Source organism: Ahaetulla prasina, chromosome 13 (assembly GCF_028640845.1).
Source record: "Ahaetulla prasina isolate Xishuangbanna chromosome 13, ASM2864084v1, whole genome shotgun sequence".
NCBI classification, from domain to species: Eukaryota; Metazoa; Chordata; class Lepidosauria; order Squamata; family Colubridae; genus Ahaetulla; species Ahaetulla prasina.
The window spans coordinates 16,521,750-16,541,619 of NC_080551.1; the positions used below are offsets into that span (position 1 = coordinate 16,521,750).

At 42.0% G+C, this 19,870-nt stretch overlaps 1 protein-coding gene across 1 annotated transcript in view; it reads left to right on the top strand.

Annotated features, from left to right (window-relative positions):
- The window catches only part of HOMER2 (homer scaffold protein 2), an 83,008-nt gene that overhangs the window by 54,888 nt on the left and 8,250 nt on the right, over nucleotides 1-19,870 (top strand). Inside the window, exons 3-7 of the mRNA XM_058156048.1 lie at nucleotides 2,768-2,899; nucleotides 12,638-12,730; nucleotides 14,148-14,287; nucleotides 17,979-18,135; nucleotides 19,111-19,221. Coding sequence (XP_058012031.1) covers nucleotides 2,768-2,899; nucleotides 12,638-12,730; nucleotides 14,148-14,287; nucleotides 17,979-18,135; nucleotides 19,111-19,221 — 633 coding nt within the window. The remainder of the gene's footprint in view (nucleotides 1-2,767; nucleotides 2,900-12,637; nucleotides 12,731-14,147; nucleotides 14,288-17,978; nucleotides 18,136-19,110; nucleotides 19,222-19,870) is intronic.

Here is a 19,870-nt window from a genome sequence, read left to right on the forward strand (position 1 = left end):
TGAAATTTTATTGCATTTTATTCTCCATTTAAATGATTTTAGTCTCTTTTGATGGGGACTGAAAAAAAGCAGAAAAGGAAATGCCACAATGTTAAAAATGCTGCGAAGCTTTACAAACACCCCACCCCCCCAAAGAAGCATATACCTGTAGAATCCAAACTGCCACAAAGCAATTGCCTTTGTTTTCAGTAAAGCTGAAAAACATCCAATTCTGCAGTCATTTGAAACACATCAGGAGAAGTACAGAAATTATTATAGCAGCTGCGGTATGCAATATACTTAATTTTGATGTCTTTCTGGAATATTGGTTCCGACTCAGGCTTTGCACATCTGTTGGCAACATGGGAGGTGTATTAAAGAGAATTATGTGCAATTTCTTGGCATACTTGTAGAATGCCTCACGGCAGCCAATCCTTCTCGGAGTGACTTGTGCTAAAGAGAATTGGTGTGTAGTTTAAAATAGAGAATGGAGCTGGTTAATAGAGAATTAGTTGAAGTAGAGGGAGTTAGCTCAAGCTAGGTGGATGTGCTTCCCATAGCCATGGCATGTCCTCCTCCCGCTGAGTTTACATACTATCCAATGGTGGGATTCAGCCAGTTCGCACCACTTCGGGAGAACTGGTTGTTAACTTTCTGAGCACTTTGGTGAACTGGTTGTTGGAAAAAATCATTAAGACAGAGAACCGGTTGTTAAATTATTTGAATCCCACCACTGATACTATCCCCTTAAAACAGTTTTTTTTTTTTTTTTGCCTTATTAGGTTCGTAATAACAGACAAAGCTGTTTTCAATGTCTGATGGACAGGATTGGATATCTCTCAAGTTCAAACTGAGTCCCTGTTCTTTGCCTTAATTTCTGCTTAGTTTGAACCACATAAAAGAGAGAGAGCCAATCTAGAACTGAGGAGAAATTTCCTGACAGGGAAAACAATTAACCAGTGGAACAACTTGCCTCCAGAAGTTGTGGATGCTCCGTCACTGGAGATTTTCAAGAAGAAATTGAACAGCCATTTGTCCGGATTTTTATATAGCAGTGATGGCTAACTTTTTTGCCATCGTGTGCCAAAAGTGGGGGGAGTGCGGGGGGATCGCGCAAGCGCGTAGCCACACCCATAATCCTATGCGCCCTGCACCCCGGCACATGTATGCGTGACCCCCCCACAGTCCCCCCACTTTTGCTATGTGATGGTATGGTGGGCCTCGTAGGCCCCTTTTCTGGCTCTCCCTCGGCTCCAGAGTTTCTCTAGGAGCCTGGGAAGGGCGAAAATGGCCTTCCCCACCTGCCCCGGAGGCCCTCTGGAGGCCGGAAACTGCCCATTTGCTGACTTCCGGTGGGACCGGAAGGCTCATGTTTTGCTCTCCCCAAGGCTCCTAGAGAGGCTCTGGAGCCTGAGGAGGGCAAAAATGGCCTCCCCCGCCCCCGGAGGTCCTCCGGAGGCCGAAAATGACCCATTTGCCAACTTCCAGCCCCACCACTTCAGACAAATGGTTATCCAACATCTTCTTAAAAATTTCCAGTGTTGGAGCATTCACAACCTCTGGAGGCAAGATGTTCCACTCATTAATTGTTCTGACTGTCAGGAAATTTCTCCTTAGTTCTAAGTTGCTTCTCTCCTTGATTAGTTTCCACCCTTTGCTTCTTGTCCTATGAACAAATGAAATGAACTTAAATGTACAACTCCCCTTGCTGCACAATTTAGATTCACTTAGAAAGCAGGATTTCCTGCTTTCTAGCGATTTTAAATAGCGCGACACAGCTGATCGTCAGAAATACCGGAGTAACTGGTAGCTTTTTTTTTTTTACTACTGGTTCACCTGAACTGGTAGCTTTTATCACTACTGGTTCACCACTGGACAACCCCCACCCACCCACCCACCCGCAATATGAACACTGAAACCCATGGAGTAATCATCTATTTTTAGTTAGTGGTTAAGGGGCCATTGCAATAGAATATTATTTTGTTTTTTTCTTTCTTACTGTCTTCTCTTGAGGGACTGGCAGCTTAACCACTTCTGTTGGCACTGGGGGATGGATGTGGGGGAGTAGGTACCATCTGTACCCCCGAGCCGGCCCCCCTGCCAGAAAGTGACTTGGAAAGTGAAGGGGAAGGACCATCAGGACTTACCTCGGGAGCACCAGCTTCCCTGGCTCAGCTCCAGGAGCCAGAGGCAGGCCAGGTGGAGGAGATAATGAGGCCTCCGTCCCCTGACTCTTCCCCCCCCCCCAGGCCATGCCTCCAGACCCGGCTGATGGCAATCAGGCCTGGCTCGACCCTAGGTTTCATAGGCAGGAGAGGCGGGAACAACAGAAGCAGGGGTGGGGCAGGCCTAGGAAGTGCTGAGTCATGGAGCCACACCCCACCGAATATAAAAGCAGCAAGGGCTGCTATACCTCTTCGTAGCAAGCAAATCAACTACTTAACTACAGCTGAAGTACTGTTTGTTCCTGGTTGACTCATCAAGAGAGATAACAGAGACACTTGGTAGACGCTCGCTAGTTTGCTGCCAGAGCTGATAGTGCCGGCTAATTAAGTCATCGCTCGGACTGAGGCGAGGGGGACAGAACAGGCTGTGAATTTGTGGTCCAGCTGGATGCTGAGAATTTTCATCTTTGTAATTCAGGATTTGAAAAATCACACTGCCTCAATCAAGAGTCGTGTTCAAAATTCATTTGAATATTTACACATTTGCTCCGGTGATAGCATGCAGGCCCAACGATCTCATTCTAATGACATGCTCTTTGTATGTTGTGTGTCTTCCTTTTCAGGTGATTATAAATAGCACCATCACACCTAACATGACTTTCACAAAAACGTCCCAGAAGTTTGGCCAGTGGGCTGATAGCAGAGCCAACACCGTCTTTGGCCTGGGTTTTTCTTCTGAACAGCAGCTGACAAAGGTAGGTAAATTGGAGTTTACTTTCGTATGCGTTTGGGGGCGGTGGTTGTTGTCAGGGTGTGTAGTTTTTGTTTTTTTTTTGGTTTAATTTCTGTTTGGTAAACTGCAATAATCTCACCAAATTAAAAGAACGGGCATATGGCTCCAGTGGGCGTCTTACTGATCAATTGGAACGTCTTCCATTTTTTTTTTCCTTAATTAACAAGCAATTTCTCCCTGGGAAGGTGATTTAATTTCCTATAATTAGTTGGTGGGAAGTGGCTTGTGGGTGGTGCTAATGATCTTTTTTTCTATTTTAATTATTTTGGGGATGCCTGATGCTCCATCCCTGCTTTGGGATAATCTGCCCCTGCAAATTCACTGTATGTGAGGCTCTTTATTTCTCTAGTCCAGGGGTGTCAAACTCAATTTCATTGAGGGTTGCATCAGGATTGTGTTTGGGGGGGGGACAGGGTGGGCATGGCCAGATCAATGTCACTCATGTCGGGGGCACCTGTGGTGGCCCAAGTGCTCTGCCAGCAAAAATGGGCTCCCGAGCTCCGTTTTTGACTGCGACGGTTTTTGGTTGCCTCCTGCAACCCTCTGCCAGTGAAAACAAAGCTCGGGAGGGTCACGCACGGCAATCCCAAGCTCTGTTTTTGCTGGCAAAGGTAGCTGGTCTTTAGCTGTTTCCAGGGCGGCCCCGCGGACCAGATCTAAGCACCCCGAGGGCCGGATCTGCCCCCCGGGCCTTGAGTTTGACACCCCTGCTCTAGTTCATCCTAAGACAGATTCATTGGGGTAGAGCTGCTTTTTTAATTCTTCTCCCTTCAGTCACTATCAAGAGAAAACTACCCTGTTTCCCTGAAAATAAGACCCAACCAGAAAATAAATCCTAGCATGATTTTTTTAGGATCCTCGTAATATAAGCCCTGCCCCCCAAAATAAGCCCCAGTTAAGATTGTCAGCCAGATGGGTGCGTTTAGTACCGTATTTCCCCCAAAATAAGACCTGACCAGAAAAGAAGCCCTAATTTGTCTTTTGGAGCAAAAATTAATATAAGACCCGGTCTTATTTTCGGGGAAACATGGTATCAAGTAGTCTTACTCATTAATGGAAGGAGATAATTAGTTGATTTACTCTTTTAGTTAGTTCCATAGTCCATCTTTCTTCCAGGAACTCAGATACTTCCTCAGTGAGGTTTGTCTCCTTGAAAGTCATTGTGAAATACATTGGACTGAGACATTGTCGCTGGATACTCTGTCTTTAGCCAGGCTTTCCCCCCCCCCCCGTATGTTTTGCATAATTGGCTGGGCTCAGACACCACACAAAGCTGAACATCTCAAAACTAAAACTGCATCATCAACAACAACAACAAAAATCTCATGGCTTAGCTTGACCCGTCGTCGTTTAAAGCAGTGGTGGGATTCAATTTTTTTTACTACCGGTTCTGTGGGTGTGGCTTGGTGGGCATGGCATGGCATGGCTTGGTGGGCATAGCTTGGTGGGCGTGGCAGGGGGAGGATAGTGTAAAATCTCCATTCCCACCCCACTCCAGGGGAAAGTTACAGCAAAATCCCCATTTCCTCCCGATCAGCTGGGACTCAGGAGGCAGAGAATACTCCTGACCTCCGGACCTTCCGCCGCGAGCTGAAGACGTATCTATTCTTCTGCGCGGGACTGGCATAAAATGGGTTTTATTAGAATTTTAATGGGGTTTTATGTTGTTATATATTTTATATTTGAATTATCAGCCAATTTGAATAAGTTTTTTAATTCTGATTTTATTGTATTGTATTTATGTATGCTATTTTTATCTGGCTGTTAACCGCCCTGAGTCCTTTGGGAGAAGGGCGGTATAAAAATTAAAATATTATTATTATTATTATTATTGTTGTTGTTGTTGTTGTTGTTGTTGTTGTTGTTGTTATTATGATTATGATTATGATTATGATTATGATTATGATTATGATTATGATTATGATTATGATTATGATTATGATTATTATTATAATAGATGGGGCAGGGCCAGTCAGAGATGGTATTTACCGGTTTTTCGAACTACTCAAAATTTACGCTACCGGTTCTCCAGAACTGGTCAGAACCTTCTGAATACCACCTCTGGTTTAAAGATGGTGCGCTGAAACCAATGAGAATTGACATTAACCATTATCTGTGGGATTGGGATAAGGCAACAAGTGTCAGGTAAATTGGCAAGCGAAGAGACGTGTCTAACCTTCTCTTTGGTGTTTAAGCAGGTGTGGACAAGGACATGCTATAGAAAGTAAAGTGTATTGTGTGACTGTAGCCTTTTTGAGCGTTGACAAAAGATGTAAAAGAAAGATTGCTGTAACAAGAGCCAAATAATTGCTTGGTAAGCAGCAGTTTGCTGCTTTCCTTTCTGCCTTGAGACAAAACTCAGGGCAAATAATCATAGTGCTTGTCCCCCGCTCTAAAAGAGGCACTTATCTTGACACAGAGCAAATAGGTCCTGTAAAAAATGCAAAGCATTCAGCCATTAACAGCCTGATATTGCATTGGCTCTCTGGATGAAATGCCCTTGAGCATTCTAAGAATTCCCCGTTAATCATGCCCTTCTCAACCCTGAAAGTTTGAAAGGCTATGAGATATTAGAGCGGAGGCCACATTGCCTGCCAGTTCAGCTGTAACCTCCCCTCCTTAAGCGGGAAGGAAGGTCTGGTTGTTGCACAAACCAAACCTTTATGGAGTTTCCGTGTGTGACTCTAACCTTGTGTGCCCCAGACTTCCTTCTTCCTTGTTTTTCTTCTCATTAGGAACAGGGGATTCATTTTGTGGCGAATGTATATTGTTCCCCAGGCAACATTTCTCCACCTTCAGCTATGATGGGAGAGGCTGGTTTGTCCGTTAACTGTAGTTGACTTCATTCACATGTACACTTCTTGTTTTGATCTCATTAAACATTAAAGCCATGACATATTTAATTGTTTCCCTCCTTCCAAAAAGAGAAGCATGGCAATTGGGTAATAGCAGTGGTGGGATTCAGCCAGTTCGGGCCTGTTCGGGCGAACCGGTAGTTTCCTGCCCCGCCCCTTCCAGGAGTCCCCACACAGCCCATTTTGGCTCCCAGGTAAGTGCAGGGAGGCCTACTAGGCCCAAAATGGGGCACAGGGGTAGGCAGCGCATCCACCCCCACCCCCGCAGCCCGTTTTTGCTCTCGGGGGGGGGGTGCAGGAGGCCGAGTGTTTCCTGTCACATCCCCTGGCTATACCCACCCAGCCGGTCATTAGAGCAGAGAACCAGTTGTTAAATTATTTGAATCCCACCACTGCTTAATAGTTTCCAGAAGACCCTGCTCTGGGTCATTCCAAACATCTGGAAGTCCCAAAGCCCAGAAGCAATTTTGAGTGGCATATTCAGGTCTTTTCCTGTGTTAGAATATTTCAGACATGTGATGCAACATCCGGAAAAATACAGGATCCTTCACTTAATCCTCCAAGGAAAGACTGAAGGCAAACAAGGTCCAGGCAGAAGAAGATTACGATTAAGAATGACTGTATAATTCGCTGGGGAATTGAAATCCTCCCGGTTTAAAGTTATCAAGGTTGGAGACCCCTGTTCTAGTCCAACCCCCTGCTTAGGCAGGAAACTCTACAGCGCTTCAGACAAATGATAATAAATAAATAAAAATAAAATAAATAAATAAATAAAATGACGTTTTAAAGAAAATCTGGATTTTAAGACTTGCAATAAGGCAAATGAGAGGTTATCTAAAGGAAACATGTAATGATTTATTAGAAGCCAGAAGTTGGAACTTGAGAACCTCTTGAGATGTTGAAACTATTTCTCAAATTCCTAACAAGAATCTCCTTAAAGATCTGGAGAAAATTTTTTTGGGGAGGAAGATTGCTGTAAGATACTTCAAAAGTAAGCCACAGATCCGTGGCTGTTTATGGGTCACAAAACGTGTCTTCCCACAGTTGTCAAAAGTCACCACCCGATGAACGTTTAAGATGACCCAGAAGGAAAATGATCAAACATAGGAAAGTGAAATAACATCCTTAATGAACTCGTTTCATTTAATTTTAATTATATTGAAAGGAGCAAAGAGGACCGCCATGACGCAGCATCCATTTCAGTCGGTTTTTGCAGAGATAATGGTGGCGGAAAAATAGGATATCCGTTGCCTTTTTTCCCTCCTCAAATCGAGCATTAACTTTTGGTGATGGATTACACAAATCTAAGTTTTAAATGTGATCTCAGCCACAGGGTTACTATAAGGCTAACTGACAAATTATATTCACAGTCAGGATTTATAACTCTTGCTTGCAAATGAATATTTATATTCCCATTTTCACCCTGCCGTGTTATAGCCAATAAGAGGATGCTTTGGTGGAAAATTGGAGGGGTGGAAGGGGGCCACAACCAAAGGGAGGGGGAACAAATAATGATAATGCACATTTGCACTGCAGCTGAAACAAACACATCGTTTTGATTTCCTTTCTGCATTTTATCTGCTCTTTTATTGCCCTTCCTTCCCTCCCTCCGACGTTAATTGTAGGTTGGTGTGTGAGTGATCATTAAATGATGGGCAGTGGATTAAATATGGCTTTCTTTGTATTTGTTCTATGTATTTTTCCTTCCCCTTCCTCCTTTTCCGCCTTTTCATTTTCATTTTCATCTCTTCCACTTCTTCTTCCTCCTCATTCTTCTTCTTCCTCTCCTTCCTCCGTTTCCTCTTCTTCCTCTTTATTTTCAGCTTCATCTCTTCCCTCTTCCTGTCCCTTTCTTTCTTCATCCTCCTTCTCCTTCCTCTCCTTCTTCCTTTCCCCTTTATTTTTATTTTTACCTTCATCTCTTCTCTCTTTCTACCTTCTCCGTCTTCTTTCTCCTCCTCCTCCTTTCTTTCTTCCTCGCAATTCATTTTCAGTCTCATCTCTTCCACTTCTTCTTCCTCCTCATTCTTCTTCTTCCTCTCCTTCCTCCGTTTCCTCTCCTTCTTCCTTTCCCCTTTATTTTTATTTTTACCTTCATCTCTTCTCTCTTTCTACCTTCTCCGTCTTCTTTCTCCTCCTCCTTTCTTTTTCTTCCTCGCAATTCATTTTCAGTCTCATCTCTTCCATCTTCTTCTCTCCCTCTTCTTTCTTCCTTTCCTTTCCTTCCTCTCTTTCCTCCTCCCTCCCTTCATTTTTTTGTTCATGTCTCTCTTGCTCTTCTTTCTTTTCCTTCTCTTTTTCCTTCTCCTTCACTGATGATGTTATCTAGTTTGGGTAATGAAACATTTGCAAGAAAACAAGAAAACTCAGAGAGCACCTGAGGGTAGAAAGAAGCAACTTAGAACTAAGGAGAAATTTCCTGACAGTTAGAACAATTAATAAGTGGAATGACTTGCCTGCAGAAGTTGTGAATGCTCCAACACTGGAAATTTTTAAGAAAATGTTGGATAACCATCTGACTGAGATGGTGTAGGGTTTCCTGCCTGGGCAGGGGGTTGGACTAGAAGGCCTCCAAGGTCCCTTCCAACTCTGTTGTTATATTATATTAACAAGGACCTCCAAGGTCCTTCCAACTCTGTTGTTATATTATATTAACAAGGACCTCCAAGGTCCTTCCAACTCTGTTGTTATATTATATTAACAAGGACCTCCAAGGTCCTTCCAACTCTGTTGTTATGTTATGACTCCTTCTCCTTCCCTCCCTCCGACGTTAATTGTAGGTTGGTGTGTGAGTGATCATTAAATGATGGGCAGTGGATTAAATATGGCTTTCTTTGTATTTGTTCTATGTATTTTTCCTTCCCCTTCCTCCTTTTCCGCCTTTTCATTTTCATTTTCATCTCTTCCACTTCTTCTTCCTCCTCATTCTTCTTCTTCCTCTCCTTCCTCCGTTTCCTCTCCTTCCTCTTTATTTTCAGCTTCATCTCTTCCCTCTTCCTGTCCCTTTCCTTCTTCATCCTCCTTCTCCTTCCTCTCTTTCTTCCTTTCCCCTTTATTTTTATTTTTACCTTCATCTCTCTCTTTCTACCTTCTCCGCCTTCTTTCTCCTCCTCCTTTCTTTCTTCCTCGCAATTCATTTTCAGTCTCATCTCTTCCATCTTCTTCTCTCCCTCTTCTTCCTCTCCTTCCTCCGTTTCCTCTTCTTTCTTCCTTTCCCTTTATTTTTATTTTTACCTTCATCTCTTCTCTCTTTCTACCTTCTCCGTCTTCTTTCTCCTCCTCCTTTCTTTTTCTTCCTCGCAATTCATTTTCAGTCTCATCTCTTCCATCTTCTTCTCTCCCTCTTCTTTCTTCCTTTCCTTTCCTTCCTCTCTTTCCTCCTCCTCCTTCATTTTCATTTTCAGTCTCATCTCTTCCATCTTCTTCTCTCCTCTTCTTTCTTTTCCTTCTCCTTCTCTGATGATGTTATCTAGTTTGGGTAATGAAACATTTGCAAGAAAACAAGAAAACTCAGAGAGCACCTGAGGGTAGAAAGAAGCAACTTAGAACTAAGGAGAAATTTCCTGACAGTTAGAACAATTAATAAGTGGAATGACTTGCCTGCAGAAGTTGTGAATGCTCCAACACTGGAAATTTTTAAGAAAATGTTGGATAACCATCTGACTGAGATGGTGTAGGGTTTCCTGCCTGGGCAGGGAGTTGGACTAGAAGGCCTCCAAGGTCCCTTCCAACTCTGTTGTTATATTATATTATATTATTATATTATATTAACAAGGACCTCCAAGGTCCCTTCCAACTCTGTTGTTATATTATATTATATTATTATATTATATTAACAAGGACCTCCAAGGTCCCTTCCAACTCTGTTGTTATGTTATGTTATGACTCCTTCTCCTTCCCCTTCTCCTCCCCCCCTTCCCCTCACCTTTCCCTTTCTTTCCTTCTTCTCCTCTTTTAAGAATTGTCCATTTCAATTCAGCAATGTACTTCACACCTCTTTTTGCCTCTCTTAATATTCTTAGTGGGATGCGGTGGCTCAGTGGCTAAGATGCTGAGCTTGTTGACTGAAAGGTCGGCAGTTCAGCGGTTCGAATCCCTAGTGCCGTGTAACAGGGTGAGCTCCCGTTCCTTGTCCCAGCTTCTGCCAACCTAGCAGTTCGAAAGCACGTAAAAAATGCAAGTAGAAAAATAGGAACCACCTTTATAGGTGGGAAGATAACAGGGTTCGTGCACCTTTGGCATTTAGACATGCCAGCCACATGACCACGGAGATGTCTTCGGAGAGCGCTGGCTCTTCGGCTTTGAAACGGTGATGAGCACTGCCCCCAGAGTCGGGAATGACTAGCACATATATGCGAGGGGAACCTTTACCTTTACCTAATATTCTTAAAATTAGAATTATCCAGCCTTGTGGCAAAGCAGAGATCTACTGGTATCCATTAGGTGGTGGGATTCAAATAATTTTAACAACTGGTTCTCTGCCCTAATGACCAGCTGGGTAGGTGTGGCTTGGTGGTCAAGTGACCGTGTGGGCATGGCCAACTCAACATCACTCACGCCGATAGGCGCTATTTTAGTTGTTACAATGTAATAAGAGTTAAGCAGAGAGGCAGTTTCTGTAGGCAGGACAGTAAAGATTAGGCTGGAAACACCACCAGAATGTTCCTTCCTGCCTTCCTTACAGGATTAGTCCTGTAAAGTGGAAAAACCAAAATAAGATTTCTTCCAACAACGGTTCTCTGAACTGCTTAGAAAGTTAACAACTGGTTCTCCCAAATAGGTACGAACTGGCTCAATCCCACCACTGGTTTGGCGCTTGTTTGCATCCAGATTTTATCATTCAGCAACCCTGTACTTATTGGCAAAGCATGAGCTTAAAGAGCAGCAAACGCTATATTAAAATAATTAGATTTGAAAGTGCATTTATCTACCTTTTTCCAATGGCTAAGTATTTCTCTTTTTTGCCCTACTCTTTAATATTCATGGAGATTGAATTCTGAATTGGAGCAAGCTAATATGTCTAATAAATGCCTAATAAATATATAATAAATAAATAAATAATATGTCTAATAAATGCCGTGTAACGGGGTGAGCTCCCGTTACTTGTCCCAGCTTCTGCCAACCTAGCAGTTCGAAAGCACGTAAAAAATGCAAGTAGAAAAATAGGGACCACCTTTATAGGTGGGAAGGTAACAGGGTTCCGTGCACCTTTGGCATTTAGACGTGCCAGCCACATGACCACGGAGACATTTTTGGAGAGCGCTGGCTCTTCGGCTTTGAAACGGTGATGAGCACTGCCCCCAGAGTCGGGAATGACTAGCACATATATGCGAGGGGAACCTTTACCTTTACCTAATATTCTTAAAATTAGAATTATCCAGCCTTGTGGCAAAGCAGAGATCTACTGGTATCCATTAGAATACAGCTGGAGATGTGGATATTGGATTTTGGATTCAAATGGTTTGGCAAAGTGGTGGGATTCAAATAATTTTAACAACTGGTTCTCTGCCCTAATGACCAGCTGGGTAGGCGTGGCTTGGTGGTCAAGTGACCGTGTGGGCATGGCCAACTCAACATCACTCACGTCGATAGGCGCTTCGCCTTAGTTGTTACAATGTAATAAGAGTTAAGCAGAGAGGCAGTTTCTGTAGGCAGGACAGTAAAGATTAGGCTGGAAACACCACCAGAATGTTCCTTCCTGCCTTCCTTACAGGATTAGTCCTGTAAAGTGGAAAAAACCAAAATAAGATTTCTTCCAACAACCGGTTCTCTGAACTGCTTAGAAAGTTAACAACTGGTTCTCCCAAATAGGTGCGAACTGGCTGAATCCCACCACTGGTTTGGCGCTTGTTTGCATCCAGATTTTATCATTCAGCAACCCTGTACTTATTGGTATAAAACCTTATGGCAAAAAACCCCAATACTCTGCAGCACGTCAGAACCAAAGGTGCTGTTTTCCTTCACATGTGTGTGGGGGGGGCAGTGTTGCTCCTTACCACGTGCCAAAAACCAACAAGAAAATAAGAGTAGGTGGTAATGAACAGCATGGCTTATAGATTTTCAGGGTAGGGATGGGAGAAATCAGCATTTGCTAAATAACTACTGGTGTTTCTGCATATAATAAACCATAAACCATGGTTTGCAAGCCGCAAGCAAAGCAAAAACTGGACGACGGATGAGCTTGTTGGGTGGATTCTTAAAGAGCAGCAAACGCTATATTAAAATAATTAGATTTGAAAGTGCATTTATCTACCTTTTTCCAATGGCTAAGTATTTCTCTTTTTTGCCCTACTCTTTAATATTCATGGAGATTGAATTCTGAATTGGAGCAAGCTAATATGTCTAATAAATGCCTAATAAATATATAATAAATAAATAAATAATATGTCTAATAAATGCCGTGTAACGGGGTGAGCTCCCGTTACTTGTCCCAGCTTCTGCCAACCTAGCAGTTTCGAAAGCACGTAAAAATGCAAGTAGAAAAAATAGGGACTACCTTTGATGGGAAGGTAACAGCGTTCCGTGCGCCTTTGGCGTTGAGTCATGCCGGCCACATGACCACGGAGACGTCTTCGGACAGCGCTGGCTCTTTGGCTTTGAAACGGAGATGAGCACCACCCCCTAGAGTCGGCAACGACTAGCATGTATGTGCGAGGGGAACCTTTACCTTTACCTTTAATATGTCTACCGAAGTCTTATGTCTGGGTATGGCTAAGTTTACTACAGCTCGCGATCAGCAGCCTATGAGACCAAGACATTATCCAACGTAAAATGCATTTCCCCACTTTCATAACTCTGGAATCCAAAGATTAAGACAATATTTTGATCTTTGTGTTCCCATTTAGTTTGCTGAGAAGTTCCAGGAGGTGAAAGAAGCCGCTCGACTGGCCAGAGACCGGTCGCAAGAAAAAATGGAAACTTCCAGTAACCATTCGCAAGTAAGTCATGATCTGTTCGCTATTAAAGGATGGGGGAAGGACCAATTGGTCATGTCAAGCTTGCAAAAGGGAAAAAGGCAAGTTTTGGATGGGAAGCTTTAAGATTTATTTAGTTAGTTAGTTAGTTTGTCAAACATGTACGAGAAAACAGGTATAAGTATAAACATGGACATGAACACAGGAAATGAGTACGAATGAATGGGGACAGTAGGACAGGTAGGGTAGGCACATTGGTGCGCTTATGCACACCCCCTTGACGGACCTCTTAGGAATGGTGTAAGGTCATCTACTCTGGAGGAGGTTAGCAGATCAGGAGATTTATTTATTTATTTATTTATTATTTCAATTTCTATACCGCCCTTCTCCCGAAGGACTCAGGGCGGTTTATAGCCAACTAAGAACAACCAATACAAAAATTAAAAACAAATTTAAAGGATTAATTTAAATAGGCTGACAATTCTAAAAACTATTAAAAACCCCCATTAAAAAACTATTAGGCCAGTTCTGCACGATGAAATAAAAGAGTCTTCAACTCATGCCGGAAGGCCCGGAGGTCAGGGAATTGGTGTATCCCTGATTCACCTCATTAATGCTTTGGTCCTTTTTTATAAGATTTTGCGTTCATTATTAATGCTTTTAATTCTTACTGTTGAATGTTTGCAATTTTTTTCATTGATCCATATGTGCTTTTACGGTGCTGAAAGCCGCCCAGAATTGACAGTGAAACAGGCAGCATATAAATTTAATAATGGAGAGTTTAAAAATTTATTTAACGTACGTGAAATATTCAAATTGAAAGCTGCAGATTTTTCCGGAATAGCAGGAGAGTGTCAATCTTGACAGTGAGCCTCAGAAGAAGAAGTAATATGTAAAATTTATAACTCTGCAGAAATGGACAGACTTACCTTAGAACTCAAAGACAAAAACAAATCAAGGCACTATGAAGTCTGGAATAAATTGTATGATTGGTTAGACAAGAGGAAGAATGCCAAAAACAAGGGATAATGAATGTCTGGAAATGTATACATCAATATATATTGAACTTGTGAGTGTAATATAGGTTTATTGAATATGTGTATAGCTGTTTAGGAAGTAATATATTGTATACTTGATATATAATGAAGTAGGAGATCTGTAAATTTGTATATAATTTGAGTAATATATTACTTATTAACTTGAATTTGACGCAAATGTTAGAAACCAGAGATGTTGAGCAATGTCCATTGTTTTTATTTTGAAAACTAATAAAATATTTAAAAAAAAAAAATCTTGAGGGTGAGCATTGATTGGCTCACTCCCAAAATGATAGGAGTGTTATTGTGCGTTTCGCAACATGGTTTAACATGTCAAGAAAACGAATGCTTTGGTTACAATGGTTTTTTTTTTCCCCTTGTCCTCTTGAAATAATTTCATGCAGGAATCGGGCCGTGAAACTCCGTGTTCTACTCGAACATCCAGTGTGAATGGAACGGATGAGGAAAAAACCCCCCATGGGGGTCCCGGTGATGCACAGCTAAAAATGGAAAACGACAAACTCAGGATTGCTCTTGCCCAGAGGTGAAGCAGTTTTCGAGAGTCATTCATGAACGATGGGTGACTCTTGTGACAAGATTTGTTATTTTATAAATTTATTTTTATTTATTTTTGTCAAGCGTGTATAAGATAATAATAATAATAATATCAGAGTTGGAAGGGACCTTGGAGGTCTTCTAGTCCAACCCCCTGCCCAGGCAGGAAACCCTACACCATTTCAGACAAATGCCTATCCAACATCTTCTTAAAAATTTCCAGCGTTGGAGCATTTACAACTTCTGCAGGCAAGTTGTTCTACTGATTAATTGTTCTAACTGTCAGGAAATTTCTCCTTAGTTCTATATTGCTTCTCTCCTTGATTAGTTTCCACCCATTCTTGTCCTGCCCTCAGGTGCTTTGGAGAATAGCTTGACTCCCTCTTCTTTGTGGCAGCCCCTGAGATATTGGAAGACTGCTATCATGTCTCCCCTAGTCCTTCTTTTCATTAAACTAGACATACCGAGTTCCTGCAACCGTTCTTCATATGTTTTAGCCTCCAGTCCCCTAATCATCTTCGTGAGAACAGAAATAAGATAAGATAAGAGAACAGATATAAGTATAAACACAATTATGAATACATTAAATGGATACGAAGAAATGGGGGGCAGTAGAACAGGGACAGTAGGCACGCTGATGTGCTTATGCACACCCCCTTACAGACCTCTTAGGAATGGGGTGGGTCTGGACTGTGCCGAGAAAGATAAATTAGCAAAGGAAATAAAAGAAAAGGAAGAAACAGAATATTATGCAGTATAGAATAAATGGTATAACTGGATAGAAATTAGAAATGGTAAATAAGGAAAAAAGGGGAAAAGGCTGTATAAAATGTAATGTATGAAAGAAAATGCATTGTTATAATGATAGGTATGATGGAATATATATGGAAATAGGGATAATGGGACAAAAAGATAAGTATAATTAAAGAAAAGTAGAGGGGAAAATGTAAATAATAGGGGATTACCATTACGAAACTGTTGTAAAGAAGGAATATGTGTTATATGTTAGTGTTTGTCACGTTTTGTGGTTTTAAAAAAATAAAAAGTAAAACAACAACAACAACAACAACAACAACAATAATAATAAAAATAAAGGAATGGGGTGAGGTCAACAGTAGACAGTCTAAGGTTAAAGTTTTGGAGGTTTGGGGAAGAAACTACAGAGTCAGGTACTGCATTCCAGGCATTGACCACTCTGTTGCTGAAGTCATATTTTCTGCAATCAAGTTTGGAGCCGTTTACCTTGAGTTTATATCTATTCTGTGCTCGTGTATTGTTGTGATGTGTATTGTTGTGTTGTGATGTGTATTGCTGAGATGTGGCAGCATATACAAAAAAATGTGGGAGAAAGCTACCGTTTTTTGCAGCAAATTTGTCCTCTGTGCAGGGACATGTAAAGAGTTCTTTTCTCTTTTCTAAACTTTAGGGTTCGATCAAGGGAATGAGGATGGTAGTGTTTTTCATCGCTGACCTAGTTACGGTTGCTTCTTCTTGGCCGAGGGGACATCCCTTGAATTTTACTGAATGAGAGCACATTTCCTTTTTTTTAAAAAGGTGGATATAAGAGTTGCCCAAACAGTGAGATGGGCGGTATATCAATTTAATAAGTGAATAAAAATATCATTTTAGTAAAGAAATGCTTTGCAAAGTTAAAAGAGGATCATGAGAAGGAAGGAAGGAAGGAAGGAAGGAAGGAAGGAAGGAAGGAAGGAAGGAAGGAAGGAAGGAAGGAAGGAAGGAAGGAAGGAAGGAAGGGGTGGGAGTGGACAGGACCGGACAGGACAGGAAAAAACCATAACAAAGAAAAAGAGAAAAATATTTAAAGAAGTGACTTTATTGCATTTATAGACTATTAATATCATTTTCTTCTCTCAAAATTACATAATATAGTTCCCTTTTCCCCATATGCATTCCCTTTTTCATTGATAAGTCCAGAAATCACCAGCTCATTCTTATCCATCTTCACTAATCATCATCATCCAAACAGGATTTCCAGTCTTTCATAAAAGTAATTGTAGTTTTCCTAGCCCTAATCAAAGACAGTCAAGCTAGCCATTTTTGCAAGTTCTACCGTCTTCAGGATCGGCTTCTCCATTATGGAGGGAAAATAGCACTAGCAATAGCACTTTGACTTAAATACCACTTCACAGTGCTCTCTCTAAGTTATTTACAGAGTCAGCCTCTTGCCCCCAACAATCTGGGTCCTCATTTTACCCACCTCGGAAGGATAGAAGGCTGAGTCAACCTTCAGCTGGTCAGAATCGAACTCCTGGCCGCGGGCAGAGTCAGCTTGTAATACTGCATTCTAACCACTGTGCCACCACAGCTAATCAGCAGTAGCTCTTAGACTTATATAGCACTTCACTGGGCTTCTATAGCCCTCTCTAAGCACTTTACAGAGTCAGCCTCTTGCCCCCAACAATCTGGGGTCCTCATTTTACCTACCTCGGAAAGATGGAAAGCTGAGTAAACCTTGAGCCTGGTGAGATTCGAGAACATTTCTTCCTGTGGGGATAGATTAATGGTGTGATCCTAAAATCAAACAAAATGACACAATTGGAATGTATCCATTTTTGCTTCCGATGCCACTGCTGTAGGGAGATAAATTATAATGTAACTCTGTGAAGTGAGCATGTTCTGAACTGTAAAAGTTTCTGCCTGTCCCAGGAGCTTTTGAGGACCAAAAAACATCCAGCATCTGGGGCCACATATGATGCTAGACAAACTCAACATAGCCAAGTGTTTTTCAATTTGTTTTCAGTTTTTGCCCTCGGAGAAGAGTCATGTCTTACATACTGAACAGATTCTCACACATTTTGTTTCGTATCAGATTTATACTGGTTAGGGCAAATTTATAATAAAGACCTCTTCTCTTCTCTTCTCTTCTCTTCTCTTCTCTTCTCTTCTCTTCTCTTCTGTTATTCTGTTCTGTTCTGTTCTATTCTTTTGTTCTGTTCTGTTTTATTCTATTCTATTCTATTCTATTATTCTATTCTATTCTATTCTATTCTACCCTACCCTACCCTACCCTATCCTACCCTACCCTATATCCTATCCTATCCTATCCTATCCTATCCTATCCTATCCTATCCTATTATTCTATTCTATTCTATTCTATTCTATTCTATTCTATTCTATCCTATTCTATCCTATCCTATCCTATCCTATCCTACCCTACCCTACCCTACCCTACCCTACCCTACCCTACCCTACCCCAACCCACCCCACCCTCTATCCTATCCTATCCTATCTTATCCTATCCTATTCCATTCCATTCCATTCCAGTCTATTCCATTCTATTCTATTCTATGAATTCTTTTCAACCAGAAATATTTTAAAATAACTTACAATGCACAAGGCAAATTGTAGACATATTTGGATAACGCTGATTCTTTTTTTTCTTTTTTCTTTTAGCTTGAAGGGACTAAACAATATCAAATAATCATGAGAGTGCCCTCTTTTAATTTGCAAGAATGTAGGACTGCAACAAAATGAGGAAACTAATGGTGGTGTATGAGACTAATTTATTTTGTTTATCCTGAAAAAAATCTGTTAATTGCACAGGTGGAATAGGGAGGGGCACTGCTCTTTTGTTACTTTTGAAAAAAACAAAAACAAATCACAATTAAGCTGGTACCAACGCATTTCAAGGGTGCCTGTGTGTGTTTTCTCATCTTTAGTACCTCCAATGTGAAGAAATGGGAAACGGAACTGCAGGCATTAAGAGAGAGCAACGCCAGGCTCACAACGGCTCTCCAGGAATCCGCGGCCAGCATAGAACACTGGAAAAAGCAGTTTTCCATTAGCAAAGATGAAAACGATCAGCTGCGGAGTAAGGTACGGGATGGCACGAAGGAAAGCATCTGTTTTTGCTATTTATTGCTAAGATCCTCATTAAATCTTATTAAAGAGCTAAAAAAACTCTTTAGAGATGGAGGTTGCTTTTCTTAAGGTGTCCATCAAAAGAGGAGGGGTAATGATAATTTTGTCATTGGTAATAGCTGTTGTGACCTAGGCCCAAGTACTTATTACCAGACACAATCAGTCCTAAACAAACATATTTTATTAGAACAGCTGAGAATTACTTCATTCTCAGCTCAGTAGTCCAAATTAATTCCAGAACAAAGTCCTTCAGAAAAAATCCTTCGGCCTTATCACAGACCTTTGTCTTCTTTGGCACCTTGCCAAAGGCTTTTCTTGGCAAAGCCCCACAAAGTTCGGAACCAATGTACCAATGTAGCAACGTTGCTTTCCTACAAAGAGCCCAAGAGCCCTTGCTGCTCTTTTAAGCCTTATGGGAGGGGTCAATCATCTCCTGGCCTTACTCCCAAGTCATCCTTTTTGCTTTAGCAGCTCTTGCCTTCTGGCAGCTCTTCACAGATATGCACTAGGAACAGGTTCCTCCTGTTCCTCTGCCTCTCTGCTGTCCGCCTCTGGAGGCTCTGGAGTCCACGCATTGCTCCCAGATGGCCCTGGTCCCATCTCTGCCTCCGATGGAGAGCCCTCGTCTGGGCCTTTCCCAGACTCCAGAACTGGCCCATTGTCCTTCCCAGCCTCCTCACTCACGCAGGCTGCTGGTGGACCACAACAGGATGGAAGGCTGAGTCAACCTTGAGCGGGTCAGGATTCAACTCCAGGCTCCGGGCAGAGTTTGCCTGCAATACTGCATTCTAATCCCTGCATCACGAGGGTTCATTATAAGATCGGATGTGTAGTTTTTACAGTTAATATCAAGCGCCATGTTCTCACACTCCAGCCGAGAGTCTACTTCAAGGACAAAGTTAAAGAGGCCATGTGTTTTCTTTCTTTAAGATCACGGAGCTAGAAGAACAGTGCAACGAAATCGATAAGGAGCGCGACCGGAACGCACAGCTTAGCAGGCGTCTTCAGGATCTGGAAACAGAACTTCAGGATAAGGAGTTGGTAAGTAAAGCTATGAATGGGAGGGAACAGCTATTTGAGTTGTGCGCTTGGTCAAAACGAATCTCTGGGAAAGTAGAGATGCAAAGGTAAGATTTGTTGGGGAAGAATTACTGTATTGGGTCATTCTCATTCAGGCATTCATACCCTCGTACCTGCTTGGCTTTGTCTTCAGAAGCTCACAATAGACATATTTGTTCTCCCAGGTTTATCCCCCACATCAAGTACTCTGTGAGGTAGCTTTGGTTAAGAGAGTGAATAACTGACTCATAGCCTTCCAGTAACAGAGAGACAGGGGGTGGGGGATGGAGAATGAGGAAGAGTTGGAGAGGGGGAGAGAGGGAGAGGACGGGAGAGAGAGGGAGAGATGGAGAGAGAGAGAAAGAAAAGAAGGAAGGAAGGAAGGAAGGAAGGAAGGAAGGAAGGAAGGAAGCAAGCAAGCAAGCAAGAAAGTAAGTAAGTAAGTAAGTAAGTTTTGGTTATACAGGTAGTCCCTGAATTACAGTATGATGGTCGCTTAATGACTGTTTGAAATTATGATGAATCTGCCCGGGGTAGCAATAACACTTATATACTGCTTTCACACTGCTTTTACAGCCCACTCTAAGCGATTTTATAGAGTCAGCCTATTGCTCCCAACAATATGAGTCCT